Below are 28000 nucleotides of genomic sequence, written 5' to 3' on the forward strand. Positions count from 1 at the left end.
TTTTGTCAAGCAAAAATAGTCTTTATTCAAATTTAATGGAAACAGGGGTCACTATACTTTGCAAGACAGGGAAAAATAAAATTAAAAAAAATTCTTTTCTTTTTCTTTTTTTTTTAATATAAAACAATATAATCACAATACCAGAATATGGAACTCTACAGTTTATTTCCTATGGGTTACTGCAGGTATCAATTTTCCTCGACTGTGCTATTCACAACTTTGTTAAGTCCAAAAATATGAAACCAAAGTGGTAGGAAACTTAAGACTTAGCACTTTCACTAAATGGCATACATCAAAGGGCATCAATTCAAGGGCAAAAGAGTTGAACTCACCATACCTACCTATGTCATCATTCCAGCCTTAAAGCCATCCAGGTACTGAGCTCCTTGTAGCAAAGGCCAGGCCTGAGAGCCAAGGCATTTTGGATATTCTACTGTGGGCCATGAGTAAAGGGGGTTTTCAAAGAGAAGATTGTTTTCAGTCGAGCAGGAAGGCCTGGCGCCAGGAGGCTTTACGGAGAGGAAGCACTTAGATTTAACAATTGTAGACACACCATTAGGGGAGTTAAAAATGTACAGTAGTGACGTATGTTCTACTTCAATCACTTGTGCTACGGCTACCAAACATGTACAAAAGACTTCTCGGGTAGTTCCAGCTGTGGTCGTAGCCAGTTAGGACCTTGAGTGGGACCTAGATCTAGACCGGGAGGGCGATCTGGACGCAGACCTGGATCTGGACTTGGACCGAGATCGGGTTTTTGATGCGGACTTTGATCTGGAGCGTGATTCCGACGGGAGGTTTGGTTTTGATTTGGAATTGGACCTTGACCTTGACCGGGTCTTCTGAACAGTGCCGGCATCCTCATTCTCCCCTCGGCCTTCCCTCTGGCCGGACTCGGACTTGGTGCGTTCCCGCTCCTTGGAGCCTGAGCGGGACCGTGATCTGGACTGGGAGCGGTCAGTGTCTTCCTTCTTCTTTTTCTTGCTGCTGCTCGACTTGCTGTCTCGTTTGCTGCCCCGTTTTCTGCTTCTCTCGCTCTTGCTGCGGCTGCGGCTCCGGCTGCGGCTCTCCTCCCTGCTTCTCTTTCTCCCTTTCCTCTTGTCCTTGCTTTTGCTGCGGCTGCGGCTGCGGCTGCCTCCTCGGCTGCGGCTCCGGCTCCTGCGCAGGCTCTTCTCTTGACTCCGGCTCTTCTCCTTGCTCCTGCTCCTGCTCCCGCTGCCCCGCTTTTCCTCCACGCCCCTCTCCTGACTCCGGCTTCTACTTTTGCTTTTGCTTTTGTGCCTGCTAGGGCTGCGGCTTTTGGACTTGCCGGTGTTGTCGCTGTTCTGCACCTTCTCCTCGGCCTGGTCTTTGCTCTTGCTGCGGCGCTTGTCTGCACTGCGGCTGTGGCTGCGGCTGCGGCTCTTCTCCTTCTTGCTGCGGCTGCGGCTCTGGCTGCGGCTGCGGCTCTTGCTCCGGGAACGGGAACCTGACCTGAGGAGACATGGGGATGGTCAGGTCACCCTTCAGGCTACTTGTGAGGTGGAGAGACTGAAGGGATGCGTGGAGCTATGCCCCACGAGGTGAGGCCTTGGCTGGTGCCGGCCAAGGACTGCTTTCTGAACCACCACGATTCTAGCCCAGACCTGGGAAAACTGGGGTGAGAGAAGCTTGGGAACACAATCAACATCAAAGTGGGAAACGGTGCAGGCTGCCCTGTGTGAATGCCAAGAAGACATACCTGGATCGGGATCTACTCTTAGAATGACTGCTTTTGCTGCTGCCACTTCGGCTTCTGCTCTTCCGAGAATGTCTGCTTCGAGAGCGAGACCTAGAGAGAGAGAAAATTTTTTTTTTTGGTTGTACCCTGGGTATGCAGAAGTTCCAGGGTCAGGGATCAAACCCATGCCACCACTGTGAGCCAAGCCATAGCAGTGACAATGCCAGATCCTTAACGTGCTGTGCCGCAAGGGAACTGTGAGAAAATTTTTAAAAAATAATACTTGCTGACAAAACACTGGTTAGAAAGAGTCAGTTATCTTTTCAACCAAAAAATATGCATGGCACTGGCTTGGTCCAGGCATGAAATTGAAAGAGAACTCCCTTCCATGCTCTGGGCCCAGGGATCCAGTCACCTGCAAACACTTCATCTGGATGACTTACCTGAACCTTAGTGCTTCTAATCTGATCCTGAATCCACTTCCTCCCCAGAGCTGCTCTTTTTGCCGGGTTCCTTCCTTATTCCCACTGATGCCAATGTTATTTACCAGTTCCTCATCCCAGGAACCACGGCCATCCTCGACTCATCTCTCTCCCCTACTCTCTTCTGCACTGGTGGTTCACCTTTTTTTTTTTTTGCTATTTCTTGGGCTGCTCCCACGGCATATGGAGGTTCCCAGACTAGGGGTTGAATCGGAGCTGCAGCCACCGGCCTACGCCAGAGCCACAGCAACGCTGGATCCGAGCCGCGTCTGCAACCTACACCACAGCTCACGACAACGCCGGATCGTTAACCCACTGAGCAAGGGCAGGGACCAAACCCGCAACCTCAAGGTTCCTAGTCGGATTCGTTAACCACTGTGCCACGACGGGAACTCCCGTCTCCTTTTTTTGGTTGCACTTAACATACGGATATTCCCCAGCCAGGGACTGAATCTGAGTTGTAGCTTCGACCTATACACCACAGCTGCAGCAACGCCGGATCCTTAACCCACTGCGCCAGGCGAGGATTGAACCCACGCCTCCCCAGTGACCCAAGTGGCTGCAAATTCTTAACCCACTGCACCACAACAGGAACTCCTGGTGATTCTCCTCTTAATCTTCCCCAGACGCCCCTCCTCTGAGCAAGCACCACCACTCTTCCTGGTACCACAGAAGCCTCCTAACTAGCCTTCCCTCAGACACTTGTTTTTGTTTTTGGCTGCCCCTGTAGCTCAGGAAAGATCCTGGGCCAGGGACTGAACTGGCGCCTCCACAGAGACAGGCTGATCATTAACCCACTGCGCCACCGTGGGAACTCCCCTGCATACACTTTTGCCCTTCACTTACTAACTCAACTCACTGAGACCACAGAGCTGTTTTAAAAATATAGTTGACTCCTGAAAAATAAGGGTCTGGAGTGCATGCATGGGTCCACTTATACATGGGGTCTTTCCAATAAACACATACTACTAGAGTGCTCCACGCTATGTGGTTGACCGAATCTATGGGCATGGAACTATGGGTATGAAGGGCTAGAGCCCCTAACCCCCATGTTGTTCAAGCATCAACTGACATTCCTGCTTAAAAAAAAATCAAGCTTTACTAAACCAAGACTGTGGAGTCTTATCATTTCCCACCAAAAGCAACCAGGGCTCCTTGGGGAAAATGACCAATTCCAGGGAGTAGGGCAGGAAATGCAAAGATGGAACATCTCATTGCAACAGAAAGAGAGAGACCTTCAAAGATCCCTGGACTCTATGAAAAGCCTCTTGCACAAAATGTGTAATCAGTATCTCAATCACACTTCTCTAGACCCAACTTCCAACACTTAGGGGATAAAGTACAAGTTCAACAAAAACAAAGAGGAAACAAATTCCAACTGAAGAGACCCAACAAGCCCCTGCAATACATGACCGGATGGATCCTGGCCAGGAAAAAAAGACAGCTATTAAGGCTATCATGAATAACTGGGGAAATGTGAACAGAGAGTCTAGGCATTAGATGACTTTAATGTTTTAGGTTAGAAAACAGAAGTGTGGTTATCCTCATTTAAAGGGGTGAAGTTTCAATTTCTACAACTTCCCTTCAATTGCTACAGCAAAGTAAATGTATAGGGTATATCTATAAATATACTAGAGGAAGGCGAAAATGTAAACAATTTTGAAGCTGTAAGGAGGGCATATAGGTGTTCCTGAACATTCTTTCAATATTTTGTTTGAAAATGACTGCAATAAAAAATTTGGGGAAATATTTACTAAAGCATATTTACACAAAAATCAAACAAAACCAAAAGATACAGAAGCCAACCTGAAGGACTCCCAGTGACCAAAGATAGAACAATTTGAGCATACAAAATTGACTGCAATGGATTTAATGTTAAATATATAAACACCTAAGAATTTACTCAAAATGATAATTAAACAATCAACCTTGGAGTTCCCGTCATGGCTTAGTGGTTAACGAATCCGATTAGGAACCATGAGGTTGCGGGTTCGATCCCTGGCCTTGCTCAGTGGGTTAAGGATCCAGCGTTGCTGTGAGCTGTGGTGTAGGTCACAGACGTGACTTAGATCCTGTGTGGCTGTGGCGTAGGCCGGCAGCTGCAGCTCCAATTCGACCCCTAGCCTGGGAATCTCCATATGCTGCGGGTGCAGCCCTAAAAACAAACAAAAAACAACAATAAACATCATCACCACCTTTGGGGGTTGATAAAGCACATTCAATATTTTGAAAATTGGTAAATGAAGGTATCAACTTTTATTCTGCATTTCCAATAACCTATTTTAGGATAACAAGAGGGTAGAAGAGGGGAATCATCCTTTAGAGAACTATAACCCTTAAACGCACAAGGAATGAGAAAATTAGAAAAGCATTTTACAACCACTACTGAAGGTACCGGTTACCAGCAGACACTAGCACTGCTAGGTGGAATGTGGATGCAGAATTCTATAATGGACGGCTACCACTGTCAGAGTGGGATATCCAGATATCACGTAAGTGCTGCAATAGGAAGTGCAAAGCAACTGCTAAAATATTGTTTTTACTCTAAATGCCCTAAAGATCTAACTATGAGTTTGTAAGAAACATGGGGATAGGATAAAGGGAGGCGTTACAATACACATCACCAGAAAGATGCAATCTGCGAAATCTCGACAATGGAAAAATCTTTAAAACAGAGAACCGTTTCTTCAACAACTGAATGCATGGAAAATAAAGAGGGTGAAGGAGGATAAAACAATGTAAAAAGGAGAATTAAGAGACATGCGATGGGACTGCAATGATCTGGCTGGGATTCTAACATGAACAAATCAACTACAAAAGACATACATATTTGAGGCAACTGGGAAAAGCTGAATACAGATGTGTTGTTGTGATATGGCTTCATGATTTTATTTAAAAGGTAGAGATACCCAGTGAAGTATTTATAGGCAGAATGCTAAGATAGCTAGACTTGCCTTCAAACAATGCAGCAGGGGGTAGTGATGAAACAACCCTGCGAAATAAAATGTACTGAAGCTGGATGGGTGATAAGTATGAGGAGATTCAAGGTTCATTAAGGTATTCTCCATGATAAAAAGTTAAAAAACAGGAGTTCCCGTCGTGGTTCAGTGGCAATGAACCTAACTAGTATCCCTGAAGACATGTGTTCTCGATCCCTGGCCTCAGTCAGTGGGTTAAGGATCCAGTGTTGCTGTGAGCTGTGGTGTAGTCACAGACACGGCTTGGATCTGGCACTCACTGCTGTGGTGTAGACTGGCAGCTGCAGCTCTGATTCAACCCCGAGCCTGGGAACTTCCATATGCCTTGGGTACAGCCCTAGGGAAAAAAGAGAAAAAAAAAAAAAAAAAAAAAGTAAAACACAAAACAGCAAAACTTAGACTAATGACCTCCCATTGCTCCTAAACCTTTAACACAGCCTGTGGCTCAGGAGGATGTGGCCCTTCTCTGCCCCAAGCCACTCCTCTGCTTCCCTTCCCTATCCCAGGGCCTTCCAAATATGGTATTCTCTCTGCTAGAAAGGCCCTAGCCCCTCTCTCTGCCTATCACCTCCAACTCATCCTTTGGGGTTCAGCTTCTATGACACGTCCTTAAGGAAGCCTTTGTCAGCTCTCCAGATGAGCTGTGCTACACACTTTTCTTCTGACACTCTCTTACAATGGCAATTATTTGCTCAATGCCAGTCTTTTCCACCAGACTGAGTTTTTATGAGGGCATGGACCATATCTGTCCTGCCCCATATGCAGAGTAGCTGCCAAGTAAGACACAACTCTGCACTCCTTAGAGGCTGGGGCATCTAGGAGAGTAACAAGGGGCAGTGGTGCTGTGTGCCCCCAGTAATGGAATGGGCTGGGGGATGTGAGAAGAAACGTGAAAGGTCAGTGATGCCTTCGGCAGAGAGGGCACTTTACTGCCACTTGTACTCATACAAGAGTTTACGAGTTTTACGAATAAAAGTTCAGGTCGAAGTTCTGAGTCACCGAGTCCACACAGAACCACAGTACTGAGACCTCAAGAGGAGAACAAAAATGGATCATCTATGTGCTCGTTAATGAATTTGCAGCAACAGTACCTTGAGTGACTCCGGCTCCTGGAGTAGGACCGGCGTCGTCGAGAACCTGGTTTGTCTTCAACTAATCTGATTTTTCTGCCATTGACTTCAGTGCCATCCAGTTTTTCCAAAGCTCTTTTCATATCAGAGTAGGACACAAATTCAATCACCCCCTCGTTTTTGCGTCCCTTATGAGCGTCTGCATAGGTCACTTCTCCTGCCTGACGCATATAATCCTAAAGAAAAACAAAATTCCCAAATAGGTTAAGACACGTTTTGTGAAAATGTCTAACACAGTCATCAGAAGGAGAGTTTTCCTTCTCCTTTAGGAAGCGTTCCTCAGAATGAAGTCTTCTCCTAAATATTTCCAGCTACACACCTTTTACTGAGGTTCTTTAAAGCCTCAGGTACATGGTAGAGATAATAAATGCTTAACTGTTCCTTAAAATAGTTTTGTTTGAACATACATTTTTTTAGTTAACTGTAACTTGCTAAATTTTATAGTGCTAAGTTCTTTGTTTTCAGAAGTTCAAGTAACTAATGTTTAAGTCAGACCTTTTACATTTCATTATCAATCCTTATTGAAAATATGCATAGGTGTTGATAAATATCTAAGGTAAAATGTAAACAATTCGTAAATGGATTATGAAAGACAAAAAGACAACAGAACAACACTGTTGCACTCTGGCTTCCAAGTAAAATGACCGCGTGTGCTTTCACTACTCCAAGCCTCTTTCCTCATTCTCCTTGAGGATTTAATATAATCCAACAAGGAATACAATTAACATGCTAGAGAAATACTGAAGTGATCCATAAAGATGATGAGATATGATTAGTGTTTAAGAAGAAAATGAAATTTGGATAAATTTAAACTTAGGGACTTAGGTCCAATTTCCTCATGTTTCTTTATATATAATATATACTCAATAAATATTTGTGGAATGAATACATGACTATTCAAGAGCAATTCATTTTCATTATTGTTTTTTTTTCTTCGAAAGTTTTTCAAAGTTATGAACACTTGGAGTTTCCTAGTGGCTCAGCAGGTTAACGATCCAGCATTGTCACTGCCCTGGCACATGTTCAATCCCTGGCCTGGGAACTTTTGCTTTTTTTTTTTTTTTTTAAACAGGGAATTAACTTATTTTATTTATTTTTTATTTTATTTATTTTATTTTATTTTTTGCTATTTCTTGGGCTGCTCCCCCGGCATACGGAGGTTCCCAGGCTAGGGGTCTAATTGGAGCTGTAGCCGCCGGCCTACGCCAGAGCCACAGCAACCCGGGATCCAAGCCGTGTCTGCAACCTACACCACAGCTCACGGCAACGCCGGATGGAACTTTTGCATGCCACAGGTATGGTCAAAAAAGGTTACAGGAGTTCCCATTGTAGCTCAGTGATAAACCTGGCTAGTATTCATGAAGACTCGGGTTCAATCTCTGGCCTCACTCAGTGGGTTAAGGATCTGATGTTGCCCTGAGCTGTGGTGTAGGTTGCAGACATGTCTCATGATCCCACATTGCTGTGGCTGTGGTGGAGGCCGAAAGCTGCAGCTCTGATTTGATCTCTAGCCTGGGAACTTCCATATGCCACAGATGCAGCCCTAAAAAGGACAAAAAAAAAAAAAGTTACAAATGCTGCATGTATGCCATTTGGTATTATTCCTTTGTTCATTGCATTATAAAATGTTTACATGTCATAATATATATTACCTTTTTTTTTTTTTTTTTTTTTTTTTGTCTTTTGTTGTTGTTGCTGTTGCTATTTCTTGGGCTGCTCCGTGGCATATGGAGGTTCCCAGGCTAGGGGTTGAATCGGAGCTGTAGCCACCGGCCTACGCCAGAGCCACAGCAACGCGGGATCCGAGCCGCGTCTGCAACCTACACCACAGCTCATGGCAACGCCGGATCGTTAACCCACTGAGCAAGGGCAGGGACCAAACCCGCAACCTCAAGGTTCCTAGTCGGATTCATTAACCACTGCGCCACGACGGGAACTCCTACATTTTTTATAACTAGTGTGTCCAGTACTTTTTCTGAGGATTTCCCAATTTGTTGGGACTTCTACGTTTCACATAGTCTTTTGTTATTATCAATAATCTAGCAATGAACACCTTCATGCAGAATTTCTCTACTGCAACTGAACTATTTGCGGGATTGAGGGTTCTGAGCAAAAGGCAAGGAGTCCATATAATTTATCATCCAAACTGGGATATACCTGAGAGTAAATGAAGATGTTATTAAGTTATGCCATGCCTGGGACTGTCCTGGGCAAGTTGAGACACATACAAACTCTGATAAAAGGGCCTGAAGAGGAGTTCCCTTGTGGTGAGGGGGTTAAGGATCCAGTGTTGTCACTGCAGCAGCTCGGGTTACCACTGTGGCAAGGGTTTGATCCCTGGCCCAGGAACTTGCACATGCTGCAGGCGTGGCCAAAAAAAAAAAAAAAAAAAAAAAAAAAGAGAGAGAGAAGTGAGACGGGAAACTCTAAATATTCTTTACATTTGTCTTCCTCAGACCATCCAGAGGTTAAGACACTGCTCAATAAGGTTTTTTCTTCCCTTTTGAGATTAAAAACCAACATTGTTCTAAAAAAAAAAAAACAAGCTGTGGTCAGTACAATGGATGGCCAGTACAGCACTGGATCTTAATTTTTGCCATCAAAACTATTTCAGAACAAATACTGAATGAAAATCAAATAAACCTTAGAAAAGAACATGGATCAGATGGTCATTTTCACCAATGAGGACCTACACTGGAAGTGGACACAAACTAATACTGCAGAAAACCCTGCCAGTTGCAATGTTTTCTATTATTAGGGAGAAACTACATTGCTATTTCTCTGTAACATTCTCTAAAGAAGAAAATTTCATAAAATTGTCCACAGTGTGCTGGGCCCATAATGTAGAGCAGTAGTGAGATTCTAACGTTTTTTTGTTTCTACAGAAGCTTTAATTGGAAGATTTCTAAATGCTTTGGGAAAGCTTTTGGGGTGTACTTGGGCCTGCGTAAAATGACCCCTTTCCCAACCTTAACTCCTACTGAACTGTACCCCGGAAGGTGAAGAGGGCCCAAACCTTTAGGTCTTGCCAGCTGCATCGACTTGACAAATTCTCCACAATAAGTCTGTATTCTGTGCGGGTAGGAGGGCCATATTTATCTCGGCCACTTCTTCTATAACCATATCCACCTTGGAAGGTTCAAATAGATGAGATTACTTTAGTGGAGGAAAAGGAAAAAAATGATACAGCACATATTCCCCTTAAATATACCATCACCCCCACCCCAAATAGCATATATGTTTTAACTCTATACCCACCCCTCAATTCTAATCTAGATTTAAAAAAAGCAATCAGCTAAACACGAATATTTAATTTAATTTACAAAGTTGTAAGTATATATATTCATTAAAATTTACATTTAAAATCAACATGCATAAATTAAAAACTATTAACAATTTAGAAGTAAGTAACCAAATTACTAAATCAGTTACTGGTGTTACTCACAGTGATTAAAGTTTTTGTGAATATTTTATACGAAAGAAAGATTTTCAGGCACCTATTTCAGTTTAATCTCATCTGTGTCTAACCCTTGGGATCCTCACCACCCAGGTCTAATGGGGAAAGGTTGCGGTCGTCACATGGCTTCCTGTTTTTGGTCGGCCAAGGGCCACAATGGTTCAAAGAGCCACGCATGGAAAGGTAACCCAAGGTCAGCAAATGGAACAGGCAGTCATCTTAGCCTCAAAGGATTCTTTTAATTAAAACATTGAGGTCTTTGTTAAATCTATGTTAAACAATTGCATTACAGAGAAAGAAAACAACAACACAAACACACATCATTAAACATATTTATAAAGTATTAAAACAAGAAATTTGTCATTAATTTAATTAAAATTAAACATTATTAAAGATGTTTATTCGCAATTTTACATTTAAAAAGATACATAATTTATAAAACAAATGGCTTAAATAGCAATACATTTCAGTGTAACATTAATTAATTAATTAAAAATTCACATTTAATAACAGAGGCATGTCACCGATACACATGCCCTTTAAATGCTTACTGCGTCCAGAACCGTAACTGCCATCTCGTCGTGGGCCGCGGGCATGCTCAACAATTACTCGCTCACCACAAAGGTCTTTGCCATTCAGTTCATAAACAGCATCATCTGCATCTCGCAGATCATCAAACTCCACAAACCCATATCTAGAAGAGAGCAAACAAAGTCCTGGTTGGCACCATTCTGACACGCAGCTTCGCTAACATTAAAGAGAAAGCAATGAGGTTCATGCTTAGCAAAGGTTAGGCGGGTTCTGCAAAACTACAGATGAGCTTTCTCTTCCCTTCAGCTGAAACCACTCTGCCTGGTGCCCACAGGCACTGCAAAAGGGCAGGGAGACTTCTCAAGGTAGATTCCTGTTTCTCTAGTGGGAGGCTGGCTGAGTATACGGAGACCACTTCTTCAGTTCCCCATGTAACTGGTGGCAACTGCAAAGACCTCCACAGGGATGCTTGGTATAAGGTGTTAAAATATGTAATTCTACAAGACTGAATATTTGCTCTTTCAAATCACATAAAAATTCATCTTTTTTTAGCTTTATTCCCAAAGTGGTATCTTAGAGAATAATTAGACCTACATTTAGGCACTGTGTCTTCTTAACTGTTAAATCATGTTTGGAATAACAAACCAGGTAAAAAGAAAATCAAAGGACCTTAACTAATCAGTGAAAGAAAAAGTTTTAAGCACCTGTTCCTCTACCTAAACAAATAAGTCACAAGTGAATTAACTATTCTAGAAACAATCAAGTGAAAAAAATGTGGAGCTACTCTCTTCCCCAAGACATTACAAATTCATTTTCATGACATTTTAGGTAGGCTGGAATTCTGTAAAATCTATATACAACTGTGCAAACTTCTTTTAAGTAGTATTGCTGGGAATTTCCCAGCAAAAAGGTTTGGTGGTTTAACATCTATCTGAAAGAAAACAACCCCACACCACAATCCAATTAATGCCTGCTGAAGTGTACAACTTACACAACTAAAATGCAAAGTAGGTTAAGATATTTTTAAGCAAGTTTAAACAAATGCCCTATTAATCATGTCATCAACCAACTTTTAGTTTGGTCTAATGTGGCTATGAAAAGTCTAGCTTTGTTAGCACTGCCTATACTTAAAAACCAAAACCATCTTGATCATGCTGGATCACAAGTTACAAGCAACATCTTTAAACAGAGCTACGTAAGACACTGAGTAGCGTTCCCCTGCGTTTAAACATACCAGAACTGGAAACAGGTTATAAGAATGGCTAGAAATTCATCCAGCCTGACCAAAATTATTCCAGTTTCTTTAGCATGTAATGCTGTACTCAACAACATGTTAAGCAAGTGAGAGAACTCAGAATTAAGGAATACCTCCTTTACTGAAGAGTTCCTTTCAAACAAGTCTCTCAAGGTGACAATGTATACAGCTAAAAATTTTGGAGGGTTCTTTATGCTGAAATATCTGTAAGTGGCATTCAAACTTTAAGAAGCACTGAATCTCAACTGCATTAAAACAGAGTAACACAGAAACATCTAGTGATTAAGGGGAAATGTTCTGTGTAACACAATTCAGGAGACACCTGGCTCAGCTTATGGGTTATGAAGTCTTTAAAACATGGTTTCATACTTCCATAAGCTAGAATTGCTAAGCAGCTTAATAAGAATGGTTTTGACCATGACTGCTATATTTGACAAAGTAATGCCTCTCCAAATCAGTAACTTACTAGTTAAAAAGTGCTTTATCATCACGAAAAATCTATAATAGAGAAAATATACTACAGCTGCCTTTTCTACAGAGTGGGTCATCAGGAAAGTCACGCTAGCATTTTCTGAGACAAAATTAAAGTGCTCATAAAAAAGATCAAATCTTTTATCTATTATTTCTAAATAGATTATAAAGTTCCTCCTGCCCCTAAAAGTACCTTCCTTTAGTTATCAAGACCCATCACAGGTCTGCTTTGCCCACCTGCCCACATGCCGAGTATAGAGGGATGAGAAAACATTCGACAAGGGCATGATGAAATGGCCTCCATGCCACTCTAAGAGTTCACACTGGTTCAGCAACATTCAATGCCCTTAACTCATCTGATGTGAAGTTAGAACAATGCTAACTCCTGAGGATTAAACAAAGAAATCACAGTGACTCCTGAGGATTAAACAAAGAAATCACAGAACACCCTGTTTTCTTCAAAATAATTAGGGTTTACAACTACTCAGGAGTCAGAGAATGCAAGACCCTAAGCCCTGCAAGTCATCTGAAACAGCCAGGCTTCTGTTAACAAGCAACGCTTGTCGGAACTTCGTGGTGGTGCTTCTCCCAGACTCGAGGATCACCCTGTGTGTGCTCTGTCTGTTTCAGGCTTACAGAGCTCACTCTGACCAACAGTCTGTTACATGGAGGCACAGTGATCTTAAATAAATAAATAAATCAGTCAGTCAATCCTCACAGAGACCAATCTCTATTCTCAGTCAGGGCTGAAGCAAGGCATGCCTTGTCAGTAATGTTCTTTTCTGAGTTCCAGGGACTAATCTGTGCTATTAGAAGAAAATGACCCTACAGTCCTTCCCTAATATTGACTTCACTTCTAAAAGGTCCCAACAAGTGGGCTGCCTAGTAGCCACATTTTGGGGATATTCTAGTCACTTATTAAACAGCTGACTTGAGATCAAACTTATTTTACAGAAAAATCTTGGCTACTACTTTGTGAAAAGCCACAAACTCTATTTGGAGCATTCTAATGTCAAAGTCCAACTCAAAGATTAAATCGGGAGCCCGACAGTCACTTCTCTCTGCCACTGACATGCTGAGGGGGCCTGGAAGATTAAACTGAATAACCTCCTATACCACAAACCATCCCAGATAGGATTCCTGTTCTCAGAGCAAGGTAAAGACCCGATCAGTGGCTGGTTGCTTCTTTCATGTCACTGTTCAACTGTTTCACAGATGAGGAAACTGAAGCCCACAGCATTCAGTAATGTGCATAAAATAGCAAAGCTGACACGCCAAGTCTGGGGCATGAGACTAAAGAACTCTAACTATTAAGACTGGAGCAGTAGGAACTGGCCTGGGTTCTATTCCTGGTAAAGTAATTCTGAAAAGTATGCATATATATTTCTTGTACGTATGTACATATGTATTTATTTGCCGCACTGGTGGCACGCGGAAGGTCCCGGGCCAGGGGATAAAACCCATGCCACGGCAGTGACAATGTCAGATCTTTATCCCGCTGTACCACCAGGGAATTCCCTAAAGAGCATTATTTAAATCATTTTATTTCTCTGGGTCCTAGATTATCCATGAAATGGGGGAGCTAGACTATCTATCTCTGAAATTTTTCCTAACATCAAAAGTATGACAGCTGTTAAAATTAGTCCCCTTCTGGCTCAATGATGGAATAATTTAAAACCAATATGGAGACACCAGAGGTATATGACAGTGACAAATGAAGAGGGATAAGTTTAATTTTTATCATTTAAATATCTTTGAAAACTAATTTCTGAGTACTTACTTCAGTTTTATTTCAATAGTTTAACTGTCTCTGAATTAAATTTAATGCCTTCAAGAAAGTAAAGCTCTCCCTGGTAACACCAATCTTTTTAAATTGATCTTAATGTCCCTTTGTGCTTTGTAGCAAAAACCATGAAACTGGGGGTTCCTGTTGTGGTGTAGCGGAAACGAATCCGACTAGGAACCATGGTTGTGGGTTTGATCCCTGGCCTTGCTCAGTGGGTTGGGGATCCTGTGTCGCTGTGAGCTGTGGTGTAGGTTGCAGACACGGCTCAGATATGGTGTTGCTGTGGCTGTGGTATAGACCAACAGCTGTAGCTCAGATTAGACCCCTAGCCTGGGAACTTTCATATGCTGTGGGTACCCCCCCCAAACCCATGAAACTAATCTCCTCTCCCCAAAAGTACTCTTTTGAATCCTTTGTCAAAGGAGGGATATAAAACATGCACATGAGGAGTTCCCATTGTGGCTCAGTGGTAATGAACCTGACCCGATGTGGATGTGGGTTCAATCCCTGGCCTCACTCAGCGGGTTAAGGATCTGGCATTGCCATGAGCTGTGCTACAGGCTGCAGACTCAGCTTGGATCTGGTGTTGCTGTGGCTGTGGTGCAGGTCAGCAGCTGCAGCTTCGATGTGACCCAGAGCCTGGGAACTTCCATAGGTTAGGGTGCAGCCCCAGAAAGAAAAAAGAAAAAAGAAAAAAATAAAACACACACATGCATGTATACACACTCTATGTGCCAACATGCATGTATTTATGTAGGCAGGTCATCTCTGGTGTGACCTGTAAATAAGCCTCACAAACACAATCCAGAAGACAAATTTTTCCGTTTTAGCTGACACCTTTCCTCTTCTGTTAAAAATGACCATCTTTCAGTAATTCTAGTATGAGAATGAAGAAATAAAGGACTTAAAGAGGAGAAATCTATGACAAAAAAATCCCTCTCAGGCAGGGACTGATTTGAAAAACAAACAAAAAGACAACCAAAACCCCACCATTGTGCCTCATCTGGTCTGGCTCCCAGACGCCATGGCTTTGCACCTTTCTCTTTAGGCCTATGTGAAAGAATAAAAAGCAGGGACTATTAAATGTAAATCTTTTTTTTTTTTTTTTTTTTTGTCTTTTTTTTTTGTTGTTGTTGCTATTTCTTGGGCTGCTCCGTGGCATATGGAGGTTCCCAGGCTAGGGGTTGAATCGGAGCTGTAGCCACCGGCCTACGCCAGAGCCACAGCAACGCGGGATCCGAGCCGCGTCTGCAACCTACACCACAGCTCACGGCAACGCCGGATCGTTAACCCACTGAGCAAGGGCAGGGACCGAACCCGCAACCTCATGGTTCCTAGTTGGATTCGTTAACCACTGCGCCATGACGGGAACTCCAAATGTAAATCTTTTCAATTAAAAAGAAAAAAAAAATCCTTTCTTCAATGTTTCTATGCTATTGCCTTTTCCCAACTCTTTTCCTCTGGATCACATTTAATCCTGACAAATTTAGTCGAAAAATGATGGAAGGGGAATTCCTGCCATTTTCCAAGAAAAGTGGGCACCATGATTCTTACCAAGTATAGACAGGTATCTGGACACCACAAACAAAAAGCTCTGATGAATTATGTGGGCTGTTCTAAATTTCTGTCCATTCTTATACCACAGCCAATGCTCCGGTCTTCCTTACTGATGCTGATGTACTGCTCAGGCTATCAGTGGTTAACTCTAAAATGCTACAACTGGAATGACATGTTTTTAAAACAAAGCTCTCCAAGATGTCAATTTTAGAAATGTTAATCATACTTTTTCACCCAAGAAAAACGATCATCTGAGTTTGTGCTGTTGCTGAATAGTCCTCCCCTGATCCTAGCATCTCATTCCAGTGGTCCCAAATACCACCCTGTATGTCCTACCGAAGAGGATGGGGAGTCCATCTCTCCCCTCAGATGGCTTAGGGCCATCTCTGTCTTCCAAACATCTTCACTGAACAGGAGTGAATAAGGGGTGTGCACTACCAGCTGACGGATGGGGAGGGGGGACAAGGAGCGAGGGAAAGCAAGCCTCCATGCGTGTGCCTGCTGTCGCCCGCCAACACTGCTTACCAAGGGGCACGCCTCGGATGTTCTCTCTATAAGAAAAATTTGCCCCTTTCCATAGTAGATCTCCGCTCACCTTTGTCCTAAAACTGTGCCACATGCTTTTCTCTTTGTATGTGGACATGACAGTCCTCAGCCAACCATCAGCAGGATGTGAGTTTTGTTTCCCAATGTGGTGAGCCATTCCCACATTCACTCATTTTCCTTGCAAGAACCGAACCTCTCCATGGCTGGTCAGGATTAGGGATGTTGCTGTAGCCAAGGAAAAATTTTCATCTGTTGAAGTTAACCCACGGGGTGGCTTGAACCCTGAAACTAGGGTCAACAGCACTGTACTTTAAGGGCAGAGCCCTTAAATCTACCCTGAAAGAAACGGCATTCAGTGAACAGGAATCAAACAGCTCTTTGAAAGCACTCAGTGTTGGTCCTATGCTTCAGCCAGCTTGTGTTATAAGGTGAAAAAAGGGGACATTGATAGGACAGTAATAAAAAAGAGAAATTCTTGCTGTCTGTGTAAATTGCTTGGAAAACTGCAGAAAGACATTTCTGCAGCCAGCCCTTTAGTGCTCAGGTGAGGCCAACTCAGAGAAAGCTTGTGAATGACAACAGGGTAACTGCCCCCAATTCCAAAGGTCTCCAACATTCCAGGGATGCAGTGGTCAGGCCCTCCAAGTAGAATTAACCAATGCCACATCCACTACTCTGGGTCACTGATTGTGGCTGCAATCTGACTATCCCACTAAGAGGGTTGTTTATAACCCACGACTGGGAGCTCCTACCGCATGAAGTAGGTTCCTGAGATCCTTTTATCCTGAAGAAGGAGGCTACTCTGGACATTCCGGCCTCCCTCTCTTTAGCCTCAGAGGAGGGAGGGCCATCAAGGCCACCCGTGGAAGGTGGATGACTTACCCGTGCTCACTGAGTGGCAGAGCTGGGGTGCGACTTCAGGGCTCACCAGTACCCAGTCTGGGGCTCTTTTCACGTCGGCAAACTGGCAGTTCCCGCACACCAAGAGCTCTCTGATTAGAGCTAGTGTGGATTCCTGGTCTGCAAACGTTGGCCACAGCTCAGTCTGCACTTGATCTTTCCCCACCTTCAAAGAAGAAAACCTACCTCATGATTCCTCTCTTCTGGGTTCTGACCATCTGATTCATTCCTAACAACCCGGTGACCTGTGCCTGCTGCTCTCTGCTTGCCCACTCAGTGTGCTGCCTAGTTCTATGGCATGTTCCTTCTGCTGGGCCCTCAGGGCTGCCTCTTCCTGTTTGAGCACCTTACTTCATCCTAGAATATGGCTATTTTTACTCAGTGAACTTGTCTCTTTACATGTAGCAAGGAAAAGTCAGTGGCTATATATATTGTTCTTTTGCTCAGAGGCCTATATTGACTCCTGAAGATCTTTCTTGATACCATTCTCTAAACCTGGAACGCCTTGATTACACAAGGCGAATCATAGCAACGGTCTTCCACAGACTTGAGAGTTCTTTCATGAAGTATCAGAAACTTGCCTGACTCCAAGCATTTTAGCACTGTTTCTAGTATTAGCACTTCTATTCCACCTGATGTTTTAAATGGAAATGTTTTGGTGACCTTTCAAGCCTTGTTCTTTTTACTTTATGCTTATCTTCTCATTTGATTATGAGCTCTTTAATATTAACAGATGCTAATATTTACCACAGTACCTGGCACACAGTAAGTAAATTTACCTATAACATTTCATTCATTCCTCATATCTATTGAAGAATGTACTCCTACTCCCATCTTACAATAAGAAAAATGAAGCTGGGAGAGGCTAGGCAACTTGCTTGTAGTCAAGGAGCTCCTGAGTGGTGTAGCTGGATTAGAATCCAGGTCCATTTGACTCTAAGACCCAAGCTCTAAACCACAAGGTCACAGTGCCTTTGTAAAAACAGGTGTTTTTTCTCTCCCATAGTCCTGAGCATAAATCTTTCATTCAACAACGCTGCTGCTTGACTTGATAATCTAACCTCAAATAAGCCAGGCTGTATTAACATTTTTTTGATAACAGTGGGGTAAATTCTCCAGAGGAAAAAAGAAATTGATCTCGGGGCAGGTGAAACACCTCTAAGCTTGGGATATGTGACAATCAGGTTACTTTCACTCTTGTCTTTTGGTTCCCATTAGCCAGTGTCAGCCATCTGGTCCTTCCGAAAACATGTGTGGGTTCAGAACATAACAGACTAGAAGAATAGAGGAAAAATAAGATTATTCTGTGCAATCCCCATTCTGGAGGCCCCATATCACCCCCTGGAACCTGTTTTTGGTTTTAAGGCTCAGCAAAAATTAGACCAGCATAGAGATGATGGAAAGTTGGGCCTAGAGGTAGTAGGTGTGAATGGATATTGAGAGTATTTATGTATTTAAGAATGCACTCAATTAGTTCTATAAGGAATGGTGACTGGGACCAAAAAATATAAGCATGAATGACGTGGGGGAAAAAAATGGGACCAGAAATCAAAGAATACTGTAAGGTTTATACACTTCCAACGACACAAAGATTACAACAGCAACCAAAAAAGTACTTTGCAGATGACAGACATCTATAATCTGATTTAATTCCAAACTACTGTTAACAAACTACTCTAGCCCAGCAGGACTCTTTCAAGTTCCTTTATAATAACATTCACAACTCTGAGGTTTACTGATAATCTCACAGATGAAGAAACAAAGACTTAGAGCAGTGAGTAACTTGCCAAGGCTACCCAACGCCTGGGACTCTTCAAACCTAGATCCTAACCCAAGATCAACACTTGATCACCGTGTTCTACTTGTCTCCACACCAGTGGAAAGAAGTGGTCCCTAGAGCAAACAGTTGAGAAACACAAGCTTTAACACAAAAAATCAGTTACAGCAAACGATGTGCTGTGGAAGATAAACACCTACATGAATATTATCTTATGAGGAATATTAAATGGCAAGAAATGCCATTTCTGCATCTGATGTGTACAAAGACTAGGAAGTTGTGAACATCTTCTAAGCTACTAACTTGTGGAACCAAACCTATACATCGATTATCAAAATTTTAACACTAATCTAGGAAAATAAAGATAATAAATCATTACCAAAATACCAGCCCATCTCTGAAGGAACAGTCACATATTGGAGGAAAAGAAAACAGAAATAATTCTAAAAATTGCAGTGATAATACAAAATTCCCCCAGTAAACAGGGGGAGAGGAATTTGTAACCAAATTCAAATCTAGTCTTACTTTGTAATTGTTCAGTGCGCCTACCTGCCATTTTGTTTCAACTGTCCAAAACTATTTCAAAAATGAACTAAGCCACTTCACTTTTTACTATGTTGCTACCATATTTCTACCCTATAAAATGGGACTACCCTGAGAAAGTAACATACTTGGAAAGAGTTTGCCGATCATCTATCACAACTGTTTAATAACCCTTTTGTCATAATGAAATGCATTATTGTGACTTTGTAAAGTCAACATGGGTGTTTGCCTTAAAGGGGGGTGAACACAATCACACCTGCATCCATTTCAATTTTCTGACACTTATCAACACTAAGGGTAAATGGAATTAAAAAGGTTTCACAAGAAAAAGGTCAACTATTCCCTGATGACACACTAAAGTTCAAGACTTAATCACAAATTAAAAGCAATTAAAAACTCAACAGATGAAAGTCATATTACTAATTTAGAATAAAACTTGGAAAATCAGAATGTTATTTGTAATTAAAAAAATAAAGGTGTGTACACTCGGCAGCCAACACAACCTCATTCCACACCAAAGCTACACACAAAACCAATTTGTACTTACCTCTAAAATGACAGTACAAATTGGGTGACAGGTGTTAAAGCCTCTTAGAGGTTATGTCTTTTGGGAACATCTTGGATGTTTCCATGTCCTCCCTGCCTCCAAGGTCCCTGGCCTGCAATAAGTTTCTTTCTCTCTTCGGTTAAAGATTCCACTCCCCATGTTATTTCTTGGGAATACCTTTTCCTTGAAATCTGTCATTCACTTAATATTTTAATGGATGTTTCGAATTCCTTAAACATTAATTGATCAATAGCTTCATTTCATCCACATGAAATAACTTTTCTCAAAGTCAGTGCTTCTGGTCTGTGGTTCATGACCCCCAACCCAAGCCTCCTGCTCTCCTCTTTCACTTCTGATGGCTGAATTCAAACCTCCCTTCTCCAGCTTCCCCTTCTCTCTAGGTCTCGGAAGTCTCTGTTTGTGAAGGGCCCCATACAGGCACAAGATGTGGTTGGAGGCCCTCACAGCGGGATAACAAGTGCCCTGTAAGTGCTTCTTCAGGTATTGTGTGCAGTTCCAGGACCTCTAGACTTTCATCTCAACACACAGGAAAGTCACGTAGGGTGTTTCCTCAAAATACTGGTGTGCAAATCCAGAGCACGATCCATCCCTCACCTTCAGGATACTCCAAGACAAGACAGCCCTAGCAATGACAACAGGACAGAGACTGTTCACAGCACTTACTGGCACAAACCCTACCCTGGTCAGCCATCACGAAGCCAACACCACCTTTCAGCTCTTCAAAGCGTAGCCTGAGGAGGAGAATCACTAGTGGTCTGTCTAGGGCCAACATCCACCTGTTTCACTTTTAGCAGTAATTTGTCAGCTTGCTGGAAGCCTCTGCAGAGAGACTAGGGAATGAACAGGCCGTGGAACCTGAACTATCTTCTCATCTGGAAGGAAACAGTATGAGAGTGGCTTTAACTACACTACCTACACCACATCTGCTATGTGAACAAGAAGGATCTTCAACTTCCAAAGCTGATCCAGCCATTCAATCCCCTGTGCCTCAGTTTCCCAGTCACTACAAACTAGAGACAATATCTGTTTGTTTTTAAATTTCAGTGTTTGCTTACAAATTTATAAATACCACCCCCAACAGTACTCTCTTGGATGCCTGAAGCACTTTCCTTCTGAGGAGATCAAAATACAATTTTCTGTTGAGGTTACTCCGAAGTATCCCCAAATACTGGGAACCCAAACCACATTTTATCTAGTCCACATCCTGTGCCTACCTTTTAAGAAGGGAAAAATACTTCATTCATTTGATACCTTAATGAAGAAGGGAGGAGCAAGCTACTCAACTGAGGAACAGAGATTTAAAATGACTTGGCCAAATAATAACAGGTGATGTTTATTCTTTTTTTTTTTTTTTGCCTTTTAGGCCCACACCTGCGGCATATGGAGGTTCCCAGGCTAGGGGTCGAATCGGAGCTACAGCTGCCTGCCTATGCCTGTACTATGCCACACAGGATCCGAACCTCATCTTCGACCTACACCACAGCTCATGGCAATGCTGGATCCTTAACCCACTGAGCAAGGCCAGGGATTGAACCCACAACCCCCATGGTTCCTAGTTGGATTCGTTAACCACCGAGCCATGACGGGGACTCCATGCTCACAGTTTCTTATTTAAGAAAAAGTTCTTGGTTAAAACACCTGAAACCATTTTCACCTGCTAAATTAGCAAAGATTTTAAACAATATGGCTGCTCAAGGCTGGTGAGGCTGCCATGATGGGCACGCTCACACACTGCTGGTACAAATGTAACAGGCACTGCTTTGCTTGACAGGTAGAGCACTGAGAGCTTTGCTTTGTTCATTCCCGCTGTGACAGAGGAGTTTTACTTCACAGAATCTGTCCTTAAGGAATGATTAAAAAAATGAAACAGAAGCTTTATGCACATGATATCCATCATGAGATTATACACAACAGTAAGAATTTATTTAACTTTATTTTTTAGGGCCACATTTGCGGAACATGCAAGTTCCCAGGCTAGGGGTTGAATCAGAGCTGCAGTTGCCAACCTACACCACAGCCACAGCAATGAGGGATCCGAGCCACATCTGTGACCTACACCACAGTTCATAGCAATGCTGGATCCCTGACCCACCGAGCGAGACCAGGGATTGAACCCACATCCTCATGGATAGTAGTTGGGTTCATTACCACTGAGCCACAACAAGAACTTCCAGAACAGTAAGAATTTAGAGACACCTAGGAAGAATGGTTGGGTAAATCATGACACAGCCATAAAATGGATTTATGTAGCCATTAAATGATGTTTATGAGAAAGATTTTAATGTAACAGAAAAAATGTGAGAAAAACTAAGTAGAAAAAGTGGGACATAAAATTGCACTGAAGACCCTGTTAAAAGGATTCTTTTTTTTTTTTTTTTTTTGTCTTTTTGTCTTTTCCAGGGCCGCTCCTGCAGCCTATGGAGGTTCCCAGGCTAGGGGTCTAATGGGAGCTGTAGCTGCCAGCCTACGTCAGAACCACAGCAAAGTGGGATCCAAGCCATGTCTGCAACCTACACCACAGCTCACGGCAACACCGGATCCTTAACCCACTGAGCAAGGCCAGGGATCGAACCTGAAACCTCATGGTTCCTAGTTGGATTCATTAACCACTGAGCCACGACGGAAACTCCCTTATGTTAAAAGGATTCTTAATGCTACTTCTTTTCTACTTTATGATTTTGGTACTGTCTAAATTATCTATGATGGGATTTCCCATTGTGGCTCAGTGGGTTAAGAACCTGATTAGTCTCCATGAAGAGGCAGGTTCAATCCCTGGCCTCACTCACTGGGTTAAGGAACCCGTACTGCTGGGTGTAGGTTGCAGATGTGGTCAGATCTGGCGTGGCTGTGCTGTAGGCTGGCAGCTACACCTCTGATTTTACCCCTAGCCTGAGAATGTCCATATGCTGCAGGTGTGGCCTTAAAGAGGAAAAAAAAAAAACTACAATGAACCTGTATTTGTTTCTAATCTGTCAAAAAGTTATTTTTTTAAAAAAAGTTCTTGAATCTGTTATGCTCGGTATACTAAATGGATAAGGCCTAAAAGGCTGCAAGTTAACTTCTTCATATATATATTTCAGACATTCTAAATAAAAATGTCACAATATTTAAAAATTATGATAAAAGGTAGCTTAAAATTCAGAAAAAAAGGAACTCTTAAATACATACAGCAGGAGAAAATATAAATAAATACTATTTGTTTAGAGAGCCATGGAAACCAAAAGGTAGCAAAAGTTAAAAATGTGTAGTTGGCTCTCCGTATTCACAGGTTCTGCAATTGTGAATCACTACATGCTATGCTAGTTCAATCAATGGGTGTGGAGGGATGACTATGGGACTTGAGCATCTGTAGATTGGGTACCCACAGTGGGTCCTGGAAACAATCCCACGCACATCCTGAGGGATGACTGTATACACTTTGATTCCAAAAGTCCATTTTCTGGAATTTGCCCTAAGATTTACATAAAGGGTATTCGCCATAGTGCTATATCTGTAAAACAGTGGGAAACCATACAATGGAAATGTCTTGAAATATGGTTTTACTTACGTACATTACATAGTATGTACATGTGGGAATACTATGTAGCCCTTAAGAATTAGACTGTAGAACACTTAATGACAAAGAAGAGGATTAGGTTGTTAGGTGGAAATAGGTTACAAAATATAATGTGAACTATGAATTCAAGTTCGCAAAAAATACACAATAAATATGTACTTTTTTTTTTTTTTTTTTTTTAAGGCCTGCACCTGCGGCATATGGAGGTTCCCAGGCTAGGGGTCTAATTGGAGCTACAGCTGCTGGCCTATGCCACAGCCACAGCAATGCCATATCCGAGCCAAGTCTGCGACCTACATCACAGCTCACAGCTACCCCAGATCCTTAACCCGCTGAGTGAGGCCAGGAATCAAACCTGCAACCTCATGGTTCCTAGTTGGATTCATTTCTGCTGTGCCACGACGGGAACTCCCGTAAAATTTTTATAATCAGAAATAAATATGTGCTATTTTTTAAATGTTACAGAAATTAAGAATGGTCCTTAAAAAAAAAAAAAAAAAAAAAAGAATGGTCCTTTAATAATAATCCAACAATTCAATTAACCAGAAACCAATAACCTGGAAGACTACTTATATTTTCCTTTGAAAGACAAGGAAAAAAAAAAAATGTTCTCATCAAGGATTCAGTCAAAAGAGAAAATCTTGTGTAGGTTCTGGGGTTGGCAGTGATTCATTCCAGTATCTGAGGCCTAACAATGCCCTACGGTGCTCAAGGACAAACAGAACAACACATCACTCACTGAAAATCTTAGCTTGTTTAAAAAATTAAGTAAGATATCTTCTACTGGAAGGGATTTTAAGCAAAGGGTGAAAACAAAAAACATCAGGTAATACTTAGATATCAAATCCATTACATAGATGAGAACATCCTTGAAAATTCTCACTGTTCACAATTCCACTGTAATATGAAACACAGGTTTTGGAAAGTTATAGCCAAGTTTCCCTGGAGAGTTTAAACTCTTACAATTAACCAACTAAAACCAAAAACCAAAAAAACCTCTCAGTGGTTTGGGGGTTTATCTGTCTAGCTACTAGCCAAACAAAATAAACTTAGGACATGATACGTTTCACTCATTAACTAAAACATGGAAAAATTAAAATATGAAGATCTATGACCAAAACCACAATATTCTGTTGCCACAATTCTCTGGTGGCAAGAGAAAGCATTGCATTAAAAAACCATGCACACGTCAGAGGAAAAAAGTGATTTACTTAATAAAAAGGAAAGCTCATGGAGTTCACAAAAAAACAAAGACAGCAAAAGTTATTATAGAGTTGGAGGGCTATTAAGTCTTTGCTTCCTTGACCCCTGCGGCCCCATGCCAGCTCTTGCTGGAGTGAGTTAGTGTGGTAGATAGGAATGTATGAGATCGAGATCTGAAGGGGATCTGGACTTGTCTATATTTGGTCTTGGGAGATTTACATCATGTTTGTAGTCCCAAACTGAACCATCTTTCTAGGAATTCTCTAAAAGATAAACTAGATTACGGTTTTCCGGTACAATAAAAGCAGGTAATGAACTCCTGTATACACCTCCCTTTTCCTAATCCCAAAAAAAGGCCCATAGAATGTTCTTCTGGATACTAATCTCCTTTGGAGAGTGCATTTGCTCCCTCATTGGGTCAACTTTCTATTATACCACTGATTCATGCCTATTTAATTCTGAACCTCACCCACAAGCCTTCAGCTCAACATATCTGTCTATTGATACATCTCACCTCTACAAATCTGAACTCTTCAGCAATTCTTCAAAGCCCCAACCATCCAAAATCTGCTTCTGAGTTTCAATTGCTAATAATTGCGAACCAGATATGTTAAAAATGCTCAAGGGGCCATCCTTCATAAGTTTCCAGGACTATAAGCTTATACATGCTAAATTATGCCATCCTTTCAGCCTCCTCTGCACTTCTGTCATCTCATACAGTCCACTCTTGCTTGAAATACATCTATACCATTGGTCCCTTGTTCAAAAGTCATCTTCCTCTTCAATAATGTCTGAATGCTGCTAGGAGGTGCACCTGTTTTGGTGACTGTCACACCTGCCTTCAAATCCCTAAAATGCCTTCCCATTCCTTATTCTCTTGACTTTCAATCACAGATTTCATGCATATCATGGTTTAGCAGCAGAACTGTAAAAATGAATCACTTCCCCAAGAGACCCACGTATTCAGGGTCCTGGAAGGATTGGTCCTTCCTCTTACATCACCATTTCTCAGGTTGCTCAATTACTCCCTCCAGAGCATCTGAACTCCTATCCATAATTTTGAATGTTTAGTGTAAAATCTTAAAAGTTACTTCTGATTTATGTTGTTCAGCTTCTAGGTCATTCATGAGACTCAATCCAAGCTGGACTGTTTTATTGTTTCTCAAAATTGTTCCTTATTCGACCATCACCAGTTATGACATACACTATTCCCAGACACTTCGCTTCAAGCCCCAGTCAAACTGTACTTCAAAGCCCATTTCAAACAAATCTTTTCAAACAAACTATTCTAAGTTCCACTTACTGAGTTTACACTGAGGGCAAGAATTTCTTAATTTAAAGTGTGTGTTATAAGCACTTAATTTACACAAGAGCAGAACTGTTTTTCTGCCTCCTCCCCAATTCATTTAGCACAATAGCAGGCACATTCGTTAGCAACACAGATGATCCATTAATTACTTTTCCCATTAACATCAACAATCATTTCCTAAGTAACCTTAGAAAACAGACTTCAATCATTACCTGAGGAACCTTAGAAAACAGACTTCACCAAATATGCTTCACACTATTAAACACTCAACAAGCTAAGATGTGTCTCCTTATGATCATGGTCAAATCCCTTTGATTATAGCTACCATTTACAGCAATGAGCCAAATGCTTTACAATTATTACCTCTAATCTTCCTTTTCCTTGTGGATGAGGAAACTCAGAATCAGAGAAATAACTGGCCCACAGATAGTAAGTGGTGAAGCTAAGATTTGACCCAGGCCTGCCTGATTTCAAAACCTAAGCTTTCCTTACCAAATTTAATTATCCCGACAACTTAATTGGGCTCTAAAGAAAATCTGTAAGTTTAAACTCCATTCTCGATCATTCAGATATATGATACATATCACAATAACAACCTCCGGCCCACTTTATCTAGTATAAGAACTGAAACAAGTAATTTCCGTACAAAACAAGTAATTTCCGAAGACTTCTACTCTAAAAGAAATCAGTATTCATAATAAACACTTGATGACACTTTCCTTAGCAAGAAGGTGATTCTGCCTAACAATTAATTTGAAATAACTTTTTAAACCTAGGCAACAGTTTGAGTATACTGTAGCTTCCAGTTTTTTTCAAATGTGCAACTCAGGTATTTTTCTTAACTTCTCAAATGTTAGTTGCTAGCATTACATTGGGAGTAAACTGTACCCATAACAAACTTGTTGCAAAGCAGGTCTTAAAAAAAAAAAAAAAAAAAAAGCCAGAGTTCCTCTTAACACCCAAGGTTTAGTACACTAAAATGTCCCCCTTACTCCTTTTATTTTTGTATATCCATGCCTTTGTATACCCGCTAACATTTTCTGGTTCTCACAGTTTCCCCTTGTTGATTATCTTCTCCAGGCCTGACTCCTAATCTGTTTTCCCAGAAACTTGTAGCCCCTGTGGGCCCTGCTCTACCAAAGTCAATTAGGAATACAAGCAACAGAACACACCCGGATAGGTAGCAAGTTAGCAGTTTCAAGCTGTAAGTCTCCGTTTACATCAACTAGTTAACTAGTTACCGGGGCCATTATTCTCTAACAAATTCTACAAAGACAAAGCAATTTTTTTGCCAAGTTAGAGAACGGAAACCACAGCATGGAAACTTCGTACGCAGTCTTAAAGATAGCATGCTAAGACTCTAATTTATCCTTGTAGAGGGAACGGTGAAGGCTTTCGGCACCACACACGCCGATACTTTCGAAACTGTCACTAGACTACTCAAACCAGAGTCTCCCGCTCAAAAAAGTGTAGCACAGGGCAAGTCTAAAAAGGGTGTCCCTTCAGAGCTCCCGTCCCTGGGAGAAATGCGCTGTGATCATCTGATCCATTAAACTGGGTAAGAAATGAAAAGGGAGCAGGAAATCTGTTTATTTCCAGCAGCCCTTAGAGCGGGAAAGGTCTGTCTCTACCGGAGATCGACCAGGCCCTGGGAAGGAAAAAGCCAGGCCTCCCCAGCTGTCCTGGAGCTGTGCCCTCCCGCCCGGAGTCCCAATCCCACTCGGGTTTTCCTTTTCCCCGTCCCACTCAGAGCCTCACCATCGCTCCCATTATCCCTCCACCACCCCCACCCGCGCAGGCGCAGTGGGAACCGGGGCCTACCCGCGCCCCCGAGGCGCCGCGACTATGGCGGAGCGGGAGCAGGCCGGTAGGCGCTCTGCGCGGGGTAGGCGTCCCTCTCCCGTCACCGAGGCCTCCCCGCCACCGCCAGGGTCCCATCCCCACCCAGCCAGCCCCTCCTCCGCCCTCCTCACCCGTTCTTCAGATCCACCTCTAGGATCTTCCCGTAGCCCTTAAAGAAGCGCTCCACATCGCGCTCCCGGGCCTGATAGCTCAGGCGGCCGATGTACACCCGCGGCATCCCGGCAACTGCGGCGGCGGCTTGGCCCGGCCCCAGCCCCTTAGGCGGCGGCCGGCGAAGCGAGAGCGCGGCGACGGCGGCGGCAACGGGCGGGCGGCGGGACGGACGCAGCCGAACCCGGCGACGTACGCGAGCACGCAGCTCGCGAGCACGCGCCTCCCCCGCCCGCCCG

General features: G+C 42.6%; 1 protein-coding gene across 3 annotated transcripts; it reads right to left on the reverse strand.

Annotated features, from left to right (window-relative positions):
- Positions 1 to 27994, reverse strand: SRSF4 (serine and arginine rich splicing factor 4). Of its 3 annotated transcripts, XM_013995821.2 has the most exons (9): positions 27722 to 27994; positions 16775 to 16958; positions 15942 to 16117; positions 10298 to 10440; positions 9833 to 9981; positions 9306 to 9418; positions 6251 to 6465; positions 1721 to 1810; positions 1 to 1473 (listed from the first exon to the last, which is right to left on the reverse strand). In XM_013995821.2, the coding sequence occupies exons 5-9, from the start codon at positions 9921 to 9923 to the stop codon at positions 672 to 674; spliced, it is 1311 nt and encodes a 436-aa protein (XP_013851275.2). In that variant the 5' UTR covers positions 9924 to 9981; positions 10298 to 10440; positions 15942 to 16117; positions 16775 to 16958; positions 27722 to 27994; the 3' UTR covers positions 1 to 671.

Source organism: Sus scrofa, chromosome 6 (assembly GCF_000003025.6).
Source record: "Sus scrofa isolate TJ Tabasco breed Duroc chromosome 6, Sscrofa11.1, whole genome shotgun sequence".
Lineage (NCBI taxonomy): Eukaryota > Metazoa > Chordata > Mammalia > Artiodactyla > Suidae > Sus > Sus scrofa.